Genomic DNA, 22,315 nt, shown 5'->3' with positions numbered 1-22,315 from the left:
ATAACATAAAATCTTTTATATTTACCTACTTTCCTAATTTACTCAATATACCCAAGGATACTCGGGATTTCAACACTACCCCTCAAGTTGGATCATAGATATTGATCATATCCAACTTGCCAATGAAATCATCAAAGTTCTGTTGTGCTAACCCTTTAGTAAAGATGTCTACAGTTTGTTCTTGGTAGGTACATAAGTCATACAGATGGTTCCTTCTTCAACCTTCTCTTTAATAAAATGTTGGTCCACTTCCACATGTTTAGTCCTGTCATGTTGAACTTGATTGAGAGAGATATTGATGGCTGCTTTGTTGTCACAATAGAGTTTGATAGGGAATTTCACTGGAATTTTTAATTCTTCCAAGAGTTTCCGTAACCACATTCCTTCACATATTCCATGTGCAACTGCCCTGAATTCAGCTTCAGCACTGCTTCGAGCCACTACATTATGTTTTTTGCTCCTCCAAATTACCAAATTTCCCCATACAAAGGTGCAACATCTAGTGGTAGACCTTCTGTCTTCCGTTGATCCTGCCCAATCCGCATCTGTGAAGATTTCTACTTCCTTGCTCTCACATTTCTTGAAGAAAAGTCCTTTGCCCGGAGAACCGTTGAGGTACCTGAGGATCTTATACACAACATCTAGATGAGTTTTTTTCGATGAATGCATGTGTTGGCTTACCACACTTACTGCAAATGCAATGTCGGGTTTGGTATGTGATAGGTAAATTAGTTTACCAACCAATCTCTGATACCTTTCTTTTTCAACTAGTATTCCACATTCTTCAACCCTTTTTACGGCTTCAATCGGAGTTTCACTAGGTTTGCAACCAAGCATGCTAGTTTCGGTTAGGAGATCAAGGATATACTTTCTCTGAGAGACACTGATACCTTTTTTTGATCTAGCAATTTCCATTCCCAAGAAGTACCGCATTTGTCCTAGGTCTTTAACTTCAAACTCAGCAACTAGGACTTTCTTTAGTCTTTCCATCTTCACTGTATCATCTCCTATTAGGATTATATCATCAACATATACTATCAGAATTGTTTTCTTACCACTTTCAAACTGTTGGAAGAACATAGTGTGTTCTGATTGCCCTTGTCGATATCCCCAATTTTTAATCACTTTTGCAAATTTGTCAAACCAAGCTCTGGGAGATTGCTTGGGTCCATACAAGGACTTCTTGAGTTTACATACTCTGTTTTCTTCACCTCTTACTGAAACCTGGTGGTATCGTTATGTAGACGACCTCTTCTAACTCGCTTCATGAATATTTTTTGGAATTTTCATCCTGTCAAGGTTGAGGTAAAAACACGATATCCTGTAGACAGGCTTTTATAAGACATGTATTTTGACCAAGGATATTAAGTACATGACCTGATTTGTTTTCTGACTGCAATGGGTAAATTGGTGTCATCAGGTACAGGCTTATCAGAAGGGAGCTCATGACCATCTATTACCTAATTGGGATTGGGCGTGGACTCATGGTTGCTTGGAGCTATCACCGGTTCCGACTTTTTTGGTGCCTTGGGTATGAGATTCTCCCTATTCTTTATGTTTGGCTTTCTTAAGTAAACAAGTATTTCTGTGTTATTTTATTTTTCTGCATCTCCCCCTGAGGTTAAGTGATCATTTGTACATGACAGTCAAGAAATGAGGCAATGGGAGGCTCTGGAAATGATACAATGGGACACTCTAAAGATGGCATAGAATCAGCAGTAGAGAAATCAAAGAACCGATCTTCACTCCATGTCTCCCCTTGAAGAGAGGGCTTTGAGAAGTAAGGAGTGGTTTCAAAGAACGTGACATCAAGGCTAACATACAATTTTTGTGTGATAGGATCAAAACATTTGTAGTCTTTCTTAGTAGGAGAGTAACCAACAAAAACGCATTTAATGGAACAAGGATCCAATTTATCCCGACTGTGAGTATGAACATGAACAAAGACAGTACATCCAAAGATTTTCAGAGACAGCTTGGAGTGGAGCCGAGAGTTGGGAAAACATTCCTCGAATTTCTAGAGAGGAGTGACGAAGGAAAGAACCCGACCAGGCATTCGATTAATGAGATATGTAGCTGTCAAAATGGCATCACCCCAAAAATACTTTTTCATATTTGTAGTTAACATCAATGCCCGAGCTACTTCAAGAATATGTCTATTTTTACATTCAACCACCCCATTGTGCTGAGGGGTATCCACACAAAAACTTTGATGAACAATTTCATTTTGTTGAAGATAATGTCCCAATATATCATTGAAATATTCCGTAACATTATCAGTACGTAAAATTTGAATGTGAGTTTGGAATTGTGTTTGAAGCATGGAGGCGAAAATAGAACAGACTTCAGTTTTATCTTTCAACAAGTAAACCCAACATATACGAGTATGATCATCAATAAAAGTAACAAACCATCTCGTGTGAGTACGATTAAGAGAGCGTGAGGGCCCCCATAAATCACTGTGAATCATAGCAAAGGGTTTGGATGGTTTGTATGTTGATTTTGGAAAGGAATTACGCTGGTGTTCTGCAAGTTCACAAATCTCACATTAAAATTCAGAAGATGTTTTATTTGAAAAAATGGAAGGAAATAAATGTCTTAGATATTGAAAATTTGGATGACCCATCCTAGAATGCCATAACAAAATTTCACTATCCTTAAAAACAGATGCGGAATCACAAATAACAGTTTTACATTGTTTACTCACATTCGCCTCCTCAAAGTAGTAGAGTCCCTCACACTCCTTAGCACTGCCAATCATCTTTCCCAATGATAGGTCCTGAAAAACACAATGAGAGGGAAGAAATTTAGCATAACAATTGGAATTCTTAGTCAACTGGCTAATGGATAGTAAGTTGCAAGAGAAATTAGGAACATGAAGAACGGACTCTAGTGTGATGGAGTCAGAGAGTCGGATATTCCCTTTGCCTGCAATAGACAAGAACGACCCATCTGCAATTCTAACTTTCAAATTTCCAGCACAGGGTGAATATGATGAAAAAAGACGATAGGCATCGGTCATGTGGTCAGAAGCACCAGGATCAATAATCAAAGGAGTTTTGGATTTAGAGGTTATATTTAAAGCTTGCAAAAAATTACCTCTTTGGGCTAAAAGACCCGAAGAAATTTTGTGAAAGAATCAACGAGCGTAGAAATTTCATCGAATTGTATCGGCACAAGTGCATCAAAAAGAAAAAAAAATCATTCAAGACACAAGGCTCCAATAGTAAACAATCATCTGGTAAACTCGTTTCGGCCTCCTGAATCGGCCGGCATTCCGCCTCCTCTTTAGACTCTGTTCTCAGTTCCTCGTCAGTGCTCTGAAATCTAAGAAAAGAGGTCGTAGAATGCACAGTCCGAGACTCCATACAACAATCGCGAGCCAGAGTCGTCGAAAAATCGATCAACGTTGACGGAGCTCTCAACGCAGGTGAATGACTTAATTCTGATCTCGTTGACATGCTTCTTCACCCTCTGCGGGTTCTTTTGCGAGCAATCGACGCAGATCTTGTTCTCAGAGTCGCCGCGATGCCACCATTCGACCTGATCCGAAAGACCCCAGGATGGAGGTGGCTTCAGAGTCGCCGTCGAGAGTTTCAGAAAAGCTCCACCCTCTACCATTGATGGCGCCATCGGCCATTGCTAACTAAGGTTTAGAAACCCTAGCTCTGATACCATGAAAACAGAATGAAATTTCTATATTTCTTGAATTTTATCTTTGTACATCCCAATTTACAATATATAATACAAACGAAGGTTCTAAATATGGAAACAATCTCTCTACAAAATCACTCTCAATAATATACAATCTTCTATATTTACCTACTTTCCTAATTTACTCAATATACCCAAGGATACTTGGGATTTCAACATATATCTATGGAAAAAATTAATATATACAGACTTCAAATCTATACAATACTATAAAGTTGAATCTTCACACTAGAGTGCTGGAAGGTGGAATCGTTACTATTATTATGACATAGAGCATGTCCCTGGATCTAGCATAATGGCAAAAAAGTATTCATATGGCTAACCCCATCCGGTGGAATTAAAACTTGATTTTTCCTTACAAACATGGTCATTAGAAGCTAGAGATACTTCATATTCAATTATTTCCACATCCAATCTCTCTCCCCCTCTCTCTCAACAGCTTTCCATTCCCCAAATATTTCCACCTCCAATGTCTCCAGATAGCTTATTGTTCCTTAAAAGGATGTCTTTAGAAACTAGAGGTAATGTGCATTCAATTGGAAAAGATTAGTAATCAAGTGAGCAAATCTCAAAATAAGAACAATATTCCAAGAAATTAGTTCATGTAGTTGGATACTTGCACAGCAGTATGTCTCCGCCCATCCTCACCCTCTCTCCCTCCTCCTGTTCCTTCTCTTCCATACCTCTTATTTTTACTTCATTCTCTCTTGAAGCGACATTAGTTGGCATGTCATTAATAGCAATTCTTTTTATTTCAACAAATGCCATTCAGTGTCAAAGAGTTCCTACTACTCCAATCCCATTCCAAACTAGTGGCCTCCAAACCAACATTATAATGGTCAAATCTTCAACATTACAACCTCACTATGTTGTCATGGGAAAACACTCCACACCTTGCGTAGGATCATGCAGCACTAGCCAAAACACTCTTGCTTACTTAGTCAACCAAAGTATACTGTAGTTAAACACGAGAACACATTCTCAATATGCAAGGTAAAAGGAAGCAGTAAGCAATAATGTAGGTAAATGAGAATCACGCGATAAACAATGAAGCAACATAATTCATTACACCACCTCCATAGGCAATGTGTGTTTAGCAAGGGAAGCAAGTAGGCTAAATGTGTTTGACAAATGCTAATATATTTTACAAGATTGATGAAACATACACAAACCATAAAACCTATGCTATTATTTACATGATGGTAACCCATCCTATGCATACAAGACAAGTAGTCACAAGCAAGCATAATACCTTGAACAAGCTCGGCTCGTGACACCTGTGCATGCATTCTTCGAAGGACTCTTGGTCCCTCTACTACCATTATGGAATTTCGCTCTTGGATGACAATTGAACTTTGACAAAAGCATGGGAGATTGCAACAAATTCAAAAATTCTGCATTTTTTGTGTTGGTGATTTTACCCAAAAAAAAAAGATTTTCCTGAAGACAATTTAAATATGTTATGTTATGCTATTACCTTATTTTATTTATTTCAGTGCTGTTATATTATGATGTTTCAGCAAGATATTTTATTTGAAATTGAATTCAGTTTCTTATTTTTGTAGAACTCCGTTTGTGATGCACTCATTGTCCTAATTCTTTTCACATACAGTTAGTTCCAAACTTGGGTAAAGGAGGAGGATTTTTCAATAGCTAACAACCAGTTTAAAACTTATTGATCTTTTTTATATAAATGTTTTCATTGGGGGTATCCCTTACGAGTGACAAGTTGCACTCATACTACCTAAGTGTATCAAAAAATGGCCAAGGGAGGGCTAAGTCATTGCCCTAAAGCAATGTGCAGAGTCAATGCCCAAGTACAGCGTAAAATATGTGAGGGTTCCCATATCATTCTGCGTGACAGGTAAAGAAGTTAGTTGAAGAGATTGTGTTTAAACTAGCAACTTAGAACATAAAGACACTTACCAGCAATTGCAGCTAAAAGCTTAAAGATAGTTGACACAATGATTAAAAGAAAATTCAACACAATCTGCCTTCACCAAACTAAGGATCAATTTGGTATCATTTCCACTTTCTATTTTCGTTTGTGCACAATGAAGGAACAGATTATGACCACGTGTTCATTATGTTGCTATTTTCTACTTCTATAGTCGATTTTCAGTTGTTTTTGAAAAACTAGAAATCAAATTTTATGATTTTTGGTTGTTTTAGCAACCTTCCAAACTAATTTAACATGATTAATTAACTTTTGTGAATTAAAATTTTCATTTTATACATAAATTTTTATTAAATTTAAAATAAAATGCTTATGTGAATTTAAAATATAATTAAAATAAGAATATCTATAAAATTTCCAAAATTCTGAAATAACATTAATTATTATTTAAAATATAATTAAATTAAAAAAATATATTAATTTTACAAAAAAAATTAAAAAAAATAATACTTCACTTAAAAATAGTTTTACTATTTTCCAATTTTCAAGTACAATAAGATTATTCTTATAGCACTAAAAAGTGAGTTTTGAAATACAATAACTAAGTTATATAATTATAATAATTTTATTATAATATGTTTTATATTTTTTGTCTTTTTATTATTTAAATCATATTTTTAATTGTCATTTGATACAATGACAAAAATGATATTTGTTCAATCAAGTTTTTACTGGAAATCAAGTATTCTTGGTTAAAGAAGAATACATAAAAGAAATATGGAGGAAGTTAAACTAAGCTATTCACTGGAAATCAAGTATAAGGCTTAAACTTAGAACTGACAAATGAGGAAAAGGCTAAAATTTGAGATTTGTTCACAAAATTAGAGTAATTAAGTTTGAATTTAAAAAGATGAAAAATAGAAAAGTCATAGGACCGATGACATCTCAATTGAAATTTGGAAATGCTTAAGTGATAACAGAATTATTTGATTAACTAATTTATTTAACATAATTGTAAGAACTAAGAAAACTTCAAATAAATGGAGAAAAAGCACTTTAATACCTATACATAAAAATAAAGGAGATATTCAAAATTGTAATAACTATCATGGAATTAAACTTATGGGTCAATGAAACTATGTGAAAGGGTAATTGAACAAAGACTACGGTTAGAAACGAAGGTTTTAGAAAATCATTTTGGTATTATGCTTAGAAGGTCGACTACAAAAGCTATATATCGTTTAAGAAGATTAATAGAAAATTTTCTACGGAAAAGAAGAGGGACTTATGCATGATTTTTATAGACTTAGAAAAAGCCTATGATAGGGCACCTAGGTAGGTTATGGTAGGTTCTAAAAAAGGAAAAGAGAGCATGCAATAGATATATAGATGTCATTAATGATATGCAAAAGTAATAACTAGCATTAGAACCATAGGTGGAGAGTCTAGGAAATTTCTAATCAGAATGGGTGTACATCAAGGATCTGCTTTAAGCCCTTGTCTTTTTTCAATGAGGAATGGACTTATTGGAGCATTCAAAATGAGGTCCTATGGTGTATGTTGTTCGTAGATGATATTGTCTTAATTGATTGAACTAAGGATGAAGTAGAATTAAAGTTAGAATTATGAAAAGAAGCTTTAGAATCTAGAGGTTCTAGGATAAGTAGAAATAACACAGAATATATGAAATGTAATTTTAGTTATGGTAAGAGAAGGAATATTGAAGAAAAGATTAAACTTTATGGTCAAAAAATGATAGCACTAATTGATTTCAATACCTTGAATCTATTATGCTAGTTGAAGGAGAAATCAAAAAAATGAAAAACATAGTCAAAGCAAGTTAGGTAAAAATGTAAAATATAGAAGTGTTTCCGCCATGTTGTATGATCATAGAATACCCTTAGAAAAGTTATATAGGATGGCTACAAGACTAGCTATGCTATATGGATGAGAATGTCGGACAACTAACAAGCAACATATCCAAAGAGTAAAAATTGCCAAAATGAGATTGCTATGGTGGATGAGTGGTATAATGTTAAAAGATAAATAAAGAATGAGCATATTTATGCTAAATTAGGCATAACACTAGTAGAAGATAAGATATAAGAGGGGCAGGTAAATGGTTTCAGCACCAAAAAGTAGGCCAATAGTGCATGAGTGAGGAAGAGTGAGTGAGTGAGTTACTATAAAAGCAGTAGATGGACTAGGGTTAGAACAAAGCATGAGTGAGGAAGAGTGAGTTACTTTTAGTGGCAATAGGGGTAGAGGTAGACCTAACTTAGAATGAGATAATGAATAAAGATTTAACCCCCCTCAAATTGATGGAGGAAACTGCCCAAGATTACATAAATTGGGGGAAAGGATTCATGTAACTAACCCCACCTAGTGAGATTTAAGGTTTGGTTTGTTGTTGTTGGTTTTTTTTTTTTTTTTTTTCCTTTGATTTTGTACATGTTTTTTGCCCTATTATGAAATGACGCATGCAATGTAACGATAAAGTGTCATATTAACTGTTAAGTTTATTATAATTATCATTTTTTCAATTTCTATAATTTGTTTGCGGTGTGGACTATTCAACTAATTTATTTTATGTAATATTTTCTATAGATTTTTCCCCTTAATATTTATGTAATATTTGTTATCTTAATATTTGCTTGTGATTTTTGCAACATTAATACATTAACTAATGCTTAATATTTATCCGTAAATAATTTTTGCAACATTTCCATGTGATTTACCTGTCATCATTTTTTCCCCTTTATCTTAATATTAATATCAGTTATGCGTGGGTATTTTTGAAAGTATATCCCTGTACAGTGCAGGAGTCAATAGCTAACACTTCGACATGGTAGTGGTAGTAGTGGGAACATCATCACAGCTAAACAAAATGAAAATTATTTCATTCCCTCCTGGTGTCCCAATGAAATTAAATGAACAATTGTATAGCAAAGGTCAATTGGCAACTAATTTGTAAGTAAAATTAACCCAAACCTTGCAAAACTCATAAATACAAGTCAATGATACCTTCACAGAGTACTAATAGAATAAGGCAACACACAAATCAAGATGTTGTCAGTTCCAATCAGAACAGATATTCCATATTGCCAGGCAAGGACTTAAGACTCACAGTGAAAACCTTTCCAAAATCAGCACTATCTGTATTGTGGACAGTGAACTGCCAATTAGGAACATATGTCCCATAAATTACAGCAAGGTAAACAATAAGAATACATGCTCCCACCAGCCTGAAGAAAAACAGAAAAAATGAAAAAATTCACAAAGATTATCGAACAAATACAAACAGATAACATCAACAATTGAAAACAGCATATACGAACCAGTGCCAGCAGTGTAGCTTAAATATCAAGAACCATCCAGGTGACAGATCCTTGGCCTCGGCTTTTTTTGTTAAGATTTCTACCAGTGACACCACCAAATATGCAAGAGCAATTCTCTGGCAATGGAAAAGTGAATAGTTGCCCCTATTCCTAAAAGAACTGATCACATTTGGAAGCATGAAACAATCAAAACTACCTGGAGAATCCCGCACCACCTAATTTTTCTCATGTCCACACCATATGTCAGTTCATCAGGAGCATGTGAGAAACCTCCTACACAACATGACAAAGCCGGGTTAACATTAAAGCAAGGTTTGTACTTTGGAGTTGTCTTTCTCTTTTTTTCTTCTAAAAGACAAATTAAAACACGACAATGTACTGATCTGGAACTTCATTTTCTTCATGAATGTCATCCAAATTAAATAATAAAATAAAAATTAGCAACACATTTTCCAACTCTATGAAGAAATGAACTTATCGTGGTCCCCAAGAGTGGCTCAGGTGGTAATTTCAAGGCTCTCCTGGTTAAAATGTCAGAATTTGAGTCTAGGGAGCTATGGCTTTCTATTTGAGAAAATACCTTGGCACTTAAGTAGAGAAGCATAAAGGGGCGGGGCCATTATCCCGGTGAATTAGTCGAGAGTGTCCAAAGGGCCTTGACACCATCGTTTAAAAAAAAAAAGAAATGAACTTATTTTTCTCAGACCTATATCACATCTGTCACCATCAATAGCCAGTGAAGTCGCTCAAGTTACAATCATCAGTTTTACACCCTCATCAGCAAAATACATTCAAATCAAGGTTGTTAAAATCAAGACCCCACCTACGTAGGACGAGATCATGGGATTGGATTGGCATAAGATTCTGCCAACGATATAAAATACATATAAATCTAGACAATTAGCTAGTAAATGTTCAAAACTAAGAAAATCACAGCTAAAGTAGCCCAAACAGTGGAGCCCTCATATAATAAACAAATCAAAGTTCAAAGTGTTGCATTCCTAAATCAAACCAACTTACTATGGGAAAAAAAGGGAGAGAGAGAGAGAGAGAGAATTAACATCATAATTTCTAGACCAAATCTGTCAACAAACAAAAATAAAAGATGTTCAGCAAAATAAATAACAAGCTAGTTCGTCAACATAATGTCAACCTCTGAGCCATAATTTGATTCATCATTATCATTGAGATCATCATCAACGCCTTCGTCAGGCTCATCATTGAAATCTTCAAAACCATCATTGTTATCATCATCACAGGCGTTGGTGTATTAATTTTATCTTTTTTGGTATCAGAGTCATGTCGTCCAGCACCTCTTCCTCTGCTGGAACTATGTTCAATTATTCTCAAAACCAAGTACCCATCTTCGAAGGAGAAAATTATGGGTACTGGGCTGATCAAATGAAAATTTTCTTCATTGCACGAGACTTATGGGAGATTATTGAAGAAGGGTATAATAATTCAACTTCAGAAAATGATGATTCATCCTCTTCAAACACAAGCACAGCAACCTCATCTCAGAGATCTGCCCAAAACAAAGAAAAAATATAAAATAATGCTCTTGCTTTGAGTTATCTTCATCAAGGGATCAGCAAGACCATCTATCCCCGCATCTTTGGCATTCAAAAGGCTAAAGACGCATGGGAAACACTGCGGAAGGAATTTCAAGGAAACAATAAAGTAGTCTCGATCTTACTACAGTCTCTTTGGAAGAACTTTGATTGCTTGGCAATGAAAGATTCTGAAAGCATCAAAGATTTTTTCTCCAAGGTTGCTGAAATAGTCAACCAAATCAGCACTTATGGTGATTGGATAGAAGAAAAAAATATCGTTGAAAAAATTCTTAAAAGTTTACCACCAAAATTTGATCATGCAGCTGCAGCAATTGAAGAATCAAAAGACCTCTCAATTATGACCATGTTTGACCTCTATGGTTCTTTAGAATCACATGAGGAAAGAATTAAAAGATCTTCAAGTCAGCCCTTGGAGCAGGCTTTTCAATCAAAGCTCAATTTGAACCGGAAAAATCAAGAGAGGAAGGGAAATTTTCAGCAACAAGACTAGTCTCAAAGAGGCCAAAATAATTAGTCTCGTGGTCGTGGAAAAGATCATGGCAGAGGCAGGAATTTTCAGCCTCAAAGGTCCAAAAATCAAGGACAAAATTGCATCATATGCAAGAAGTCAAATCACACCTCAGCTGAATGCTATTTAAGATGTAAAAGGTGTCGCGTTCCAAACCATTCAGACCGGGATTGTTGGCACAAGAAGAATGAAAGTTCATAAGCAAATTTCAGCAAGGAAAATAATGAAGAGCAAGTGTTTCTCACTTGTCTCAATGCTGAAAGCAACGACGACAAGGCTTGGTACCTTGACAGTGGCTGCAGCAATCATATGACAGGTAACCGTGAGTTATTTGTTAAAATTTGTTGACTTTGGTGTATTCCCAAGAGGGAGGGTGAATTGGAATTTTAAAACTTATTCCTAGGTTAAACTAGATGTTAACAGTATTTCACAACCTAGGGTCTTTCTATGCAACTCCAAATGCACAGATAAATATAATATGGGGAAATTTAAATCATACGCAGCATTCACACTATAACATACACATGCAGGAATATAAATTGCAGAAATAGAAACAATGCACACACAATATGTTATCAGGGTTCGGCCAATACTGCCTACGTCCCTGCCTTTACCTCGCAAGTCCGAGAATTCCACTAATGCTCACTTAACGGGTGGAGCGGCACCGTTTATAACCAGATCAATTAACAGCGCTGACCTCAACCTACAACCGCACCTTATCAGGATAGTGCACCTAACTTTCCTAACCGGGTATAAGTCAATCCAGGACTATTCAACAAGACTAGTCTCCTTCTTCAAGCCCACGCCTGAATAATACAGATATAATTTTGCATACAAATAAATGTTTCTTAACTAAGCAGACTATGTACCACTATGCACAATATAATCAATGCACACCAATAATATAGGATCTATAAGCTCAGTGATGTAAATGTGTGCAATCAACACTCAGTCTAATGATTATTCTCAAGCAAGCACTAGAGTGTATAAACTAGTTTTTCTTTGAAACACAATGTAGAATATCTCACTATCAACCTAGGGTTTCAAAGATGCTAGCAAGGTTGTTCAAACAGCCTCAAAAATTATTTTCTTAATTTACTAGGTACAAGAGATGTTTGAATCCTAGCTTGTAAAGATGATTTTGCACACAAAAGAATGGGCTAAGGTATATTGCAATATCAATGCAAAGACCCACAAGCCACTAAGTTTTCCCCACACAAGATTTATTAGATTAAATCAGTAGGAAAACTTATGCTTAACTCTCAATATCAAAATCAATCAACAAATAATACAATGATAGTTTTAAGCAAATTGGAGTGGAGTATAAAAACTCAAGGCACTCTCACAAAGCTTGGATGATCAAAGAAATAGGTATATAAGAGTGTATGGGGGTAGTACGAGCAAAATAAGATTTGGAAATTTGAGAGAGTTTTGGCTTAATCCTTTTTGCTAATCACACCTAATTTGTGCAAATGAACTTAATATATATAGGCAAGGCACAAATTATGACCATTGGGGAACACCAGGGGAATTATTAAATTGTTTTAAACAAGTTTAATCCAAATAAATCTGTTTTAACCTCGGTAAAAACCGAGCAACCCGAGAGAGTTGGTCAACCATTTTTATGGTTCGGTTGACCGGAGTGCTCAGTTTGGTCGACCAGGGAAAATTTGAACTACGAGTTCGGTCGACCAGATTGAGTTCAGTTGACCGAACTTTATGAACTTAAGTCGACCAAGTTCTTTTGAACTTGGTGGTTCGATCGACCAAAGCGTTGGGACTTCCCACGTGTCCGTTCGGTCGACCAGGGCATTGCTTTACATTTCTCGTCGGTCAACCGAAGGGCCCTGAGTACTAGGGTTCGGTCGACCGAACATGCCAATTTGGGCAATTCGGTCCTTTTCTTCTTATAATATTATCCCTATTCATATGATGATTAATTTTAAGACAATATGGCACATTTTCATGCAGAAATGAGGATCCTAAGGTTAGTCTACGTCCTTTGAGCATATACCCTAAAAATCTGGCGTCAGTCGACCTGATCCCTAAGGTCTTGAGCATATAGTCCTATATGCATGATATGCAGATTATTATAGACCCATTTGAAATGAAATTATTACAGACCCAATGATATTACAACAAATAATAAATGTGTCGGGATTTTCATATTTCTTCAAGTTGCTACCTGCAATCAATGTGATCCAACTTAGTATGATCCTACACACAAACTTGAAAGTCATCAAATACCAAGAGTATTTGTCATTATCAAAACCGGGTATGACCTATAAGGTCAACAAAATTGATGAAAATGCTTCAAATTTCGTTATTCTTGGTGATGGGAAATTTGTAAAAGTTGGAGGAAATGGCGTAATAGCAATGCAATCTAGATCAAGTGAGCAAAAATTCATCCATGATATTCTTTATGTCCCAAGTCTTGCTCACAACCTCTTAAGTGTGGGGCAGTTAATTCAAAAAGGATATCAAGTCCATTTCAAAGGAAATGAATGCAGAATCATAGACAAGAAGAAGAACTCACTGATGGCTAAAGTTGAGATGACTCGAAACAAGGTTTTTCCACTCTCCATCAACTACACAAGTCCAGTGGCTTTGAAGAGTGAAATTTCAAACGAATCTCAATTAGGGCATCTCAGATATGGGCATTTAAATCATAAGGGACTGCAGCTTCTCAAGCAAAAGGATATGATTAGTGGTCTTTCCCAAATAAATCAAATTGAAGGAGTTTGTGAAGGTTGTATTTACGGGAAGATACACCACCTTCCTTTCCCCAAAACTTCTTGGAGGGCCAAAGCTCCTTTGGAGCTTGTTCATGCAGATATATTTGGTCCCACAAGAACACCATCTCTTGGAAACAAAAGGTATTTCATCCTTTTTGTTGATGATTTTACTAGAATGATATAGTTGTATTTTATTCAGCAAAAATCATATGCCTTCTCAATATTTCTGGAGTTCAAAGCCCTCGTTGAAAGGCAAAGTGTGCTGAAAATGAAGACCTTAAGAACTGATCATGGAGGTGAATTCATATATCACCCGTTCATGAATTATTGCAAGAAGGAAGGCATTCAAAGGCAACTAACAGTGAGTAGAAGCCCTCAGCAGAACGGAATTGCTGAAAGAAAGAACCGGACCATTGTTGAAATGGCTCAGAACATGTTAAAAGGTAAAGGACTTCCTAATTCTCTTTGGGCTAAAGCTTTACATACCACTATTTATATCTTAAATAGGTCACCAAAAAAATCAGTGAAGAATAGAACTCCCTATGAGGCTTGGAGTGGGAGAAAACCAGATGTTAGCCATCTGAAAGTGTTTGGTTGTCTAGCCTACTCACTCAACAAAGCTCCTAATAAGGGCAAGTTTGATTAGAACGGAAAAAAGCTTCTATTTATTGGGTACAGCGATGAATCAAAAGGCTACCGGTTGCTGAATCCTATTAATCACAAGCTGACAGTGGCAAGAGAAGTCATCTTTGACAAAAGTGGAGTATGGCAATGGACTTCCAATGGCCAGAACTCGACAAATATTCCATATTTTGTACCAGCTGAAGCAACAAGACCTAAATCAGCTACTGCATCTCAGAATCCAGCAATTTCAGAAGCTGAAATTGCACCCGGGAACCTTAGTTCAAAATCTGAAAATTCAGAAAATGAAGGAACTTCATCCTCTTCACCTGTCCTCAGAAGATCTGAAAGAGTTAGAAGACCTCCAGAGAGGTATGGTGATTTTAGAAGCTATTTTTTTAATGAAAATTCAGAATTTGCTCTTTTCTCTTGTGAGCCACAGAATTTTGAACATGCAGTGAAGGATAAAAAATGGAAAAAGGACATGGAAGAAGAGCTGAACGTGATTGAAAAGAACAACACATGGAAGCTTGTGGATCCTCCTGAAGGCAAAGACATTATTAGTCTCAAGTGGGTTTACAAAACCCAGTACAACAAGGATGGTTCCATTCAAAAGTACAAGGCCAGATTGGTTGCCAAAGGTTATTCTCAACAACCTGGAGTTGATTTCAACGAGACCTTTGCACCGGTTGCAAGAATTGAGACAATTCGGCTTGTACTTGCAATAGCTGCCAAATTGGAGTTAAATGTGTATCAAATGGATGTTAAATCTGCGTTTCTCAACGGAGAACTGAATGAGGAAGTTTATGTTGAGCAGCCACGTGGATATGAAGTGAAGGGTAAAGAAGAAAAGGTGTACAAACCGAACAAGGCTTTGTATGGCCTCAAACAAGCTCCACGAGCTTGGAACAGTAAGAATGATTCTTATTTTCAGATTAAGGATTTCAGAAAAAGTTCTCATGAACCAGCTCTTTATTTTTTTAAAAAAGAAACTGATTTCATCATTGTTTGCTTGTACGTTGATGATCTGATTTACTTTAGAAGCAATCTTCATTTACTTGCTGATTTCAAGCACTCAATGATGAAAAATTTTGAAATCACAGACTTAGGGATCATGAAGTACTTCCTAGGGATGCAAGTTAAGCAAGGAAAAAGGGAAATTTTCATTTCCCAAGAAAAGTATGCAACTAATATCTTGAAGAAATTTCATATGAAGGACTGTAAGGCTGTAAGTACTCCTATGGCTCTAAATGAAAAATTAAATTCTGATGATGGAGCTAAGAAATTCGACGAAAATCAGCATAGGAGTTCAATTGGATCCCTTATTTACTTGACTCATACAAGGCCTGATATTGCACAAGCTGTTAGTATGTTGTCTAGGTTCATGCACAGCCCAAGTGTACTTCATTATGCAACAGAAAAAAGGGTATTAAGATAACTTAAAGGCACACTAAAACTTGAACTGAAGTACAGCAAGGATTCTGAGTTTGCTTTGATCGGTTTCACTGACAGTGATTGGGCCGGATCAGTTGATGATCGAAAAAGCACATTGGCATATGTTTTCTGCCTTGGAAATGGCACCATTTCATGGTGTTCAAGAAAGCAAAACACTGTAGCCTTGTCATCTGCAGAAGCAGAATATATTTCAGCAACAGAGGCTGCTTGTGAAGGAGTTAGGCTGAGGAAATTACTTAGTGATTTAGGACCGAAGCAAGAGGGTCCTACAACCATTCACTGTGACAATATGTCAGCAATAGCTCTAACTAAGAACCCAGTTTTTCATGCTAGGACAAAGCATATTGAGGTCAGACATCACTTTATTTGTGACCTTGTGCAGAAGGAAGAAATTCAGCTAGAATTCATCAACACTAATGAACAACCAGCAGACATGCTCACAAAACCTATTACTACTGAGAAGTTTTTGAAGTTCAAGGCCATGTTAGGACTCACGGCTATAGAGGGGAACTTGTGAGAAAGTCATGAACCTACTGAAGTTAGTTAATTCAGTTATTTAGTTGAAAAGTCAGCAGACAACTCAGCTTACAGTCAGCAGAACATTCAGAAATAAAATTATTCATTCAGCAAGTTGCAGCCAGTGTGATTCTTATTCAAAGTTCTGTTCAGTTTTCCAAAGTGGAATACAGTTGTCATCCATTAATAGCACAGGAGTGAGTTATTTAGTCTAAGAACTTGTCATATTCTTTGCCTTGTTTTTAGGTTTATTTAATGAGTTGTTAAGTTCCTAGTTTATTAAAATTTCCCATCTATTCCCCATGTACTCTGCCCTATAAATAGTGGCCTTATCCCAGTCGTTTTAAGTAGTGAAAAAACAGAAAAGAATCTCAAAAATCCAGCAAAAAGTGCTGCAGCACTGTAGCTTTTTATATATGTAATTTCTTCATCAAGTCAGTAAATTAAATAGGCATTTTTCAGTATTTTTCTTCTCTGTGTTTTCTGTTTTGTATATTCTTCTGTTCCAACAATCTTCATCCTTAATCTTTTTTTTTTTGTTTTAATAAGAATTAAGATCACATATTAATGAAGCTGGGAAAAGGCATTTAAGCCATACAACATAACATACAACAATTGACAACAAGATCACAAACAGAATAAAAGGAGAAAGCTTCAGCCTTTGGAACAAGACTTCAGTTTCATTTCCAAACAAACAAAGCAGTATGCAGAAGTAATGGAAAATACTCCAGACCAAACCTTCTATTTCCAGCAAGCAAACCAACTCGATAAACACCCAGCATTCAGTGAGAAGCTCTATAACAGAGCAGAATAACCCAGTCGCACCAACAAATTGGATTTAATTGAAGATGACAGTAACAGCAAAGAGAAAGAACGAACTATCCAGCTAAGATTATGATAACAAATTTCAAAACTAGCAAAGAGTAACTGCAGAAGTTCTTCCTTGTTTGTTACAGAACAGAATCAGATTGTTTTTTACAAAGAAACAGTTGAAGCATCTGAGCCAACTGAAGAGAAAACCTTCCATTTTCAGCAAGGATAACCAAACACAACCAACCTCCACCTATCCAACCACATCAGGTGTTATCGCAAACTAATTTTAACTGACGATGCAATCTGTCCAGCTAAGATTATGTAGTCAAAATCTTTCCCTTCAAAGAACAAGCCATTCCTGGTTCTGCAAGAATAGTATATAGCAGCAAACCAAAGAGTTTATATTTTTCCTAAAGAACATTGTTCCCCAAACCAGCAATGTAAGTGAAAATAAAATTCCAATTGAAAGGATTTATTTTCAAATTCAGATTCAATAAAGCAGCCATATAAGCCTGTCTCAACCTTTGACAGTCAAAGAACAAGTGATCTCTAGTTTCACGGCACAATCCACAAATTTTACATGTACAGTCAATACTACTTTCCCATTTAGCCATTCCATCCATTGTACGAAGTATAGTTGTCAAATCAAAATTCAAATTGTGACTTGAAATTCCAATTTAATGAATCATGAATAGAGAATCGAATCGTAAGATTTAGTAAAAAATTTGAAAAATTGACTCCAAATGACATGCACTTCTGTACAGCAAAATGGATCAATCATATTGTTAACTAGAATGACACTTCTTGTTGAAGCAAGTTTTGTAGGTCTGAATCCTACCATGATCTAATCAACTATATATATATAGATATGTAAAGGAGAAACTAGCCATATACAAAAAGATATATCATGATCTATCCATCCCATCTCTATCGAGTATCAAGTTACAGTATTTTGCCACAAAACTACAAGTTTAACATTTGTTATGAGATATATATATATCTAGAAGCCCACATCTCATCTTCATAAAACAAAACAAACTGAACTCCAAACCATTTATAGGTGTGAGCAGAATTCTATATCATTTATGTACATCCCAATCTTACATTATATAATACAATAAACTATTCTAAACAAGGAAATAATTCCCCTACAGAATAATATAAAATCTTCTACATTTACCCGCTTTCCTAATTTATTCATTATTCACAAAGATACTTGGGATTTTAACAAGTTGGATCATAGATACTAATCATCTCCAACTTGCTAATGAGATCATCAAAGTTCCGTTGTGCCAACCCTTTAGTAAAGATATCTGCAGTTTGTTCCTTGATAGGTACATAAGTCATACAGATAGTTCCTTCTTCAATTTTTTCTTTGATAAAGTGTCGGTCCACTTCCACATGTTTAGTCCTATCATGTTGAACTGAATTGAGAGAGATACTGATGGCTGCTTTGTTGTCACAGTAGAGTTTGATAGGAAATTTCACCGGGACCTGTAGTTCTTCCAAGAGTTTCTGTAACCACAGCCCTTCACATATTCCTTGAGCAACTACCCTAAACTCACCTTCGACACTACTATGAGCTACTACATTCTGTTTTTTGCTTCTCCAAGTTACCAAATTTCCCCAGACGAATGTGCAATAACCTGTGGTGGACCTTCTATCTTCCACTAATCCTGCCCAATCTGCATCTGTAAGATCTCTACTTCCTTGCTTTCACATTTCTTGAGGAAGAGTCCTTTGCCTGGGGAGCCCTTGAGATATCGAAGGATCTTGTACACAGCATCTAAATGGGCTTCTTTTGGTGAATGCATAAGTTGGCTTACCACACACTGACTGCAAATGCAATATCTGGTCTAGTATGTGATAGGTAGATTAGCTTACCAACCAATCTCTGATACCTCTCCTTTTCAACTAATATTCTAAAGTCTTCAACCCTCTTTACTGCTTCAATCGGGGTTTCACTAGGTTTGCATCCCAACATGCCGATTTCAATTAGGAGATCAGTAATATACTTTCGTTGAAAGACACTAATACCCTTTTTCGTTCTAGCAACTTCCATGCCCAAGAAGTACCGCATTTGTCCCAAGTCTTTAACTTCAAACTCAGTAGCTAGAACTTTCTTCAATCTTTCCATCTCTACTGTATCATCCCCAGTTAGGATTATATCATCAACATACACTATTAGAATTGTTTTCTTACCCCTTTCAGACTGTTGGAAGAATAAGGCGTGATCTGAATGCCCTTGTTGATATCCTTGGTTCTTTATTACTTTTGCAAATCTGTCGAACCATGCTCTGGGAGATTGTTTGAGTCCATACAAAGACTTCTTGAGTTTACACACTCTGTTTTCTTCACCTTTCTTACTGAAGCTTGGTGGTATAGTCATGCAGACTTCTTCTTCTAACTCGCCATTTAGAAATGCATTCTTAATGTCAAGTTGTTGGAGTGGCCAATCTAAGTTTGCTGCCAAGGACAAGAGGACCCGAACTGTATTCAAGTTTGCCACCGGTACAAATGTCTCCGTATAGTCAATGCCATAAGTCTATGTGAATCCTTTTGCAACAAGGCTGACCTTATATCGTTCAACTGTCCCATTAGATTTATATTTCACTGTGAAAACCCATTTACAACCAACTGGCTTCTTCCCTCTTGACAAATTCATTACATCCCAAGTTCATTTTTTTTCTAGGGCCCACATTTCCTCCATGACTGCCTTCCTCCATTTAGGTATTTCCAGAACTTCCTGAATATTCTTTGGAATTCTCATCCTGTCAAGGTTAGAGACAAAAGCACGATATTCTGTAGACAAACTTTTATAAGACATGTATTTAGACTAGGGATATTAAGTACATGACCTTGTTTGTTTTTTGATTGCAATAGGTAAATTGATGTCATCGGGTACAAGCTTATCAGAAGAGGGCTCTATTACCATATCAGGATTGCGCGAGGACTCATGGTTGTTCAGAGCCATCACCGGTTCCAACGCTCTTGGTGCCTCAGGTATGAGATTCTCCCTGTTCTTTGTGTTCGGCTTTCTTGAGTAAACAAGTATGTCTACGTTGTTTTTGGTTTCTTGCATCTCCCTCTGAGGTTAAGTGCTCTTTTGTGTTTGACAAGTCAGGAAGTGATGCAATGGAAGGCTCAATAGATGGGTCAAGGAATGAAGCAATGGGAGGCTCAATAGATGGCACAAGTTCAGATGGTATAGATTTAGATGGCATAGGCTCGGTAGTAAAGAAGTCAAAGAACCGATCTTCATCTCCACTCCATGTCTCCCCCTAAAGAGAGGTCTTTGGGAAATAAGGAGTGGTTTCAAAGAATGTGACATCAAAGCTAACAAACATCTTTTTTGAGACAGGGTCATAGCATTTGTAGCCTTTCTAAGTAGGGGAGTAACCGATGAAAACACATTTAACAGCACGAGGATCCAATTTATCCTGATGGTGAGCATGAACATGAACTAATGTAGTACAACCAAAGATTTTTAGCGAAAGACTGGAGGAGAGTCAAGAGGTAGGAAAATGCTCCTGGAATTTCTGGAGAGGAGTGGCAAATGAAAGTACTTGACTCGGCATTCGATTAATGAGATGGGTAGTTGTTAAGATGGCATCTCCCCAAAAATAGTTTTTCATGTTTGTAGTGAACATCAATGCCCGAGCTACTTCAAGCATATGTCTGTTTTTTTGTTCAACAACCCCATTTTGTTGAGGGGTATCCACACAAGAGCTCTGATGGACAATCCCATTTTCTTGAAGATAAGTTCCCAGAATATCATTAAAATATTCCGTACCATTATCAATATGTAAAATTTGAATTTGAGTATGGAATTGTGTTTGAATCATAGAATGAAAACTGACAAAAATGGAACGGACTTCAGTTTTGTCTTTCAACAAGTAAACCCAACAAAGACGAGTATGGTTATCAATAAAAATAACAAACCATTTCATATGGATGCGATTGAGGGATCTTGAGGGTCCCCACAAATCACTATGAATCATAGTACATGGGCGGGATGGTTTGTATATGAATGATGGGAAAGAAGCACGCCGGTGTTTTGCAAGCTCACACACTTCACATTGAAACGCAGAAGACATTTTATTTGAATAGATAGACGGAAACAAACATTTTAAATATTGAAAATTTGGGTGACCCATCCTAGAATGTCATAACAAAAGTTCACTATCTCTAGAAGTAGATGCAGAATCACAAATTGCAGTATTAGATTGTTCACTCAAGCTTGCCTCCTCAATGTAGTAGAGTCCCTCATACACCTTAGCAGTGCCAATCGTCTTCCCCGATGACAGGTCCTAAAAAACACAATGAGATGAAACAAATTTAGCAGAGCAATTGGAGTCTTTTGTTAACTAACTGATGGATAACAAGTTGCAAGATAACTTGGGAACATGTAGGACAGATCTTAAAGTTACATAGTCAGATATGCGAATACTTCCTTTACCGGCAACTGGTGAGAGCGAACCATCTACAATTTTGACTCTCAGATTTCCAGCATATGGTGAATAGGATGAAAACAATTGATAAGAACCAGTCATATGATCAGATGCACCCGAATCAATTATCCATGGTGATTTATAACAGGATATAGTATTTAAGGCTAACAAATAATTACCTCGGTGAGCCAGAGAACCAATGGAAGACTCACCCGATGTTTGAATTGAGGAAATTATTTTATACAGCTGATCCAACTACTCAAGGCTGAATGCACTACTTGGAGTGGTATTATGGTTTTTTCGACTTGTGATTTTTCAATTGAACTGTCAGTAGTAGCCTGATACCCACAATTTTTTTGATCTTGTCTTGGCTTCCAATCTGCAGGCTTTCCATGAATCTCTTAGCAGGTATCTTTTGAATGACCTGGCTTTCGACAGTGCTCGCGCCATAATCTACCTTTTTGTGATCTTTGCCCAAAGCTAGAGCCCGCAGGAGTTTTTGTGATTAGGGCCGAAACCTCAAGCCCACTATCTTTCCGAGTTAGGGCTAACATTTCAGGCACACTGTGTCCGTGCAAAGCCTTCAACATCACGTTACGGCGACTCACCTCACATCGCACCTCTACGAAGACCTCTCGAGTCGAAGGCAGGGGACGCCGACCAAGGATCCTTCCTCGCACATCGTCCAAGTCG

The 22,315-nt window shown here is 36.6% G+C and overlaps 1 protein-coding gene across 1 annotated transcript in view; it reads right to left on the bottom strand.

Moving 5' to 3' along the window:
• The window catches only part of LOC131154213 (uncharacterized), a 121,603-nt gene that overhangs the window by 46,693 nt on the left and 52,595 nt on the right, over nt 1-22,315 (bottom strand). The window contains exons 4-6 of the mRNA XM_058106832.1: nt 9,146-9,222; nt 8,950-9,065; nt 8,739-8,856 (exon numbers count right to left, since the gene is read on the bottom strand). Coding sequence (XP_057962815.1) covers nt 8,739-8,856; nt 8,950-9,065; nt 9,146-9,222 — 311 coding nt within the window. The remainder of the gene's footprint in view (nt 1-8,738; nt 8,857-8,949; nt 9,066-9,145; nt 9,223-22,315) is intronic.

The sequence above is a fragment of the Malania oleifera genome, chromosome 4 (assembly GCF_029873635.1).
Source record: "Malania oleifera isolate guangnan ecotype guangnan chromosome 4, ASM2987363v1, whole genome shotgun sequence".
NCBI classification, from domain to species: domain Eukaryota; kingdom Viridiplantae; phylum Streptophyta; class Magnoliopsida; order Santalales; family Ximeniaceae; genus Malania; species Malania oleifera.
Note: the sequence above shows the minus strand (reverse complement) of the source record. Positions and strands in the feature narration are given on the sequence as shown.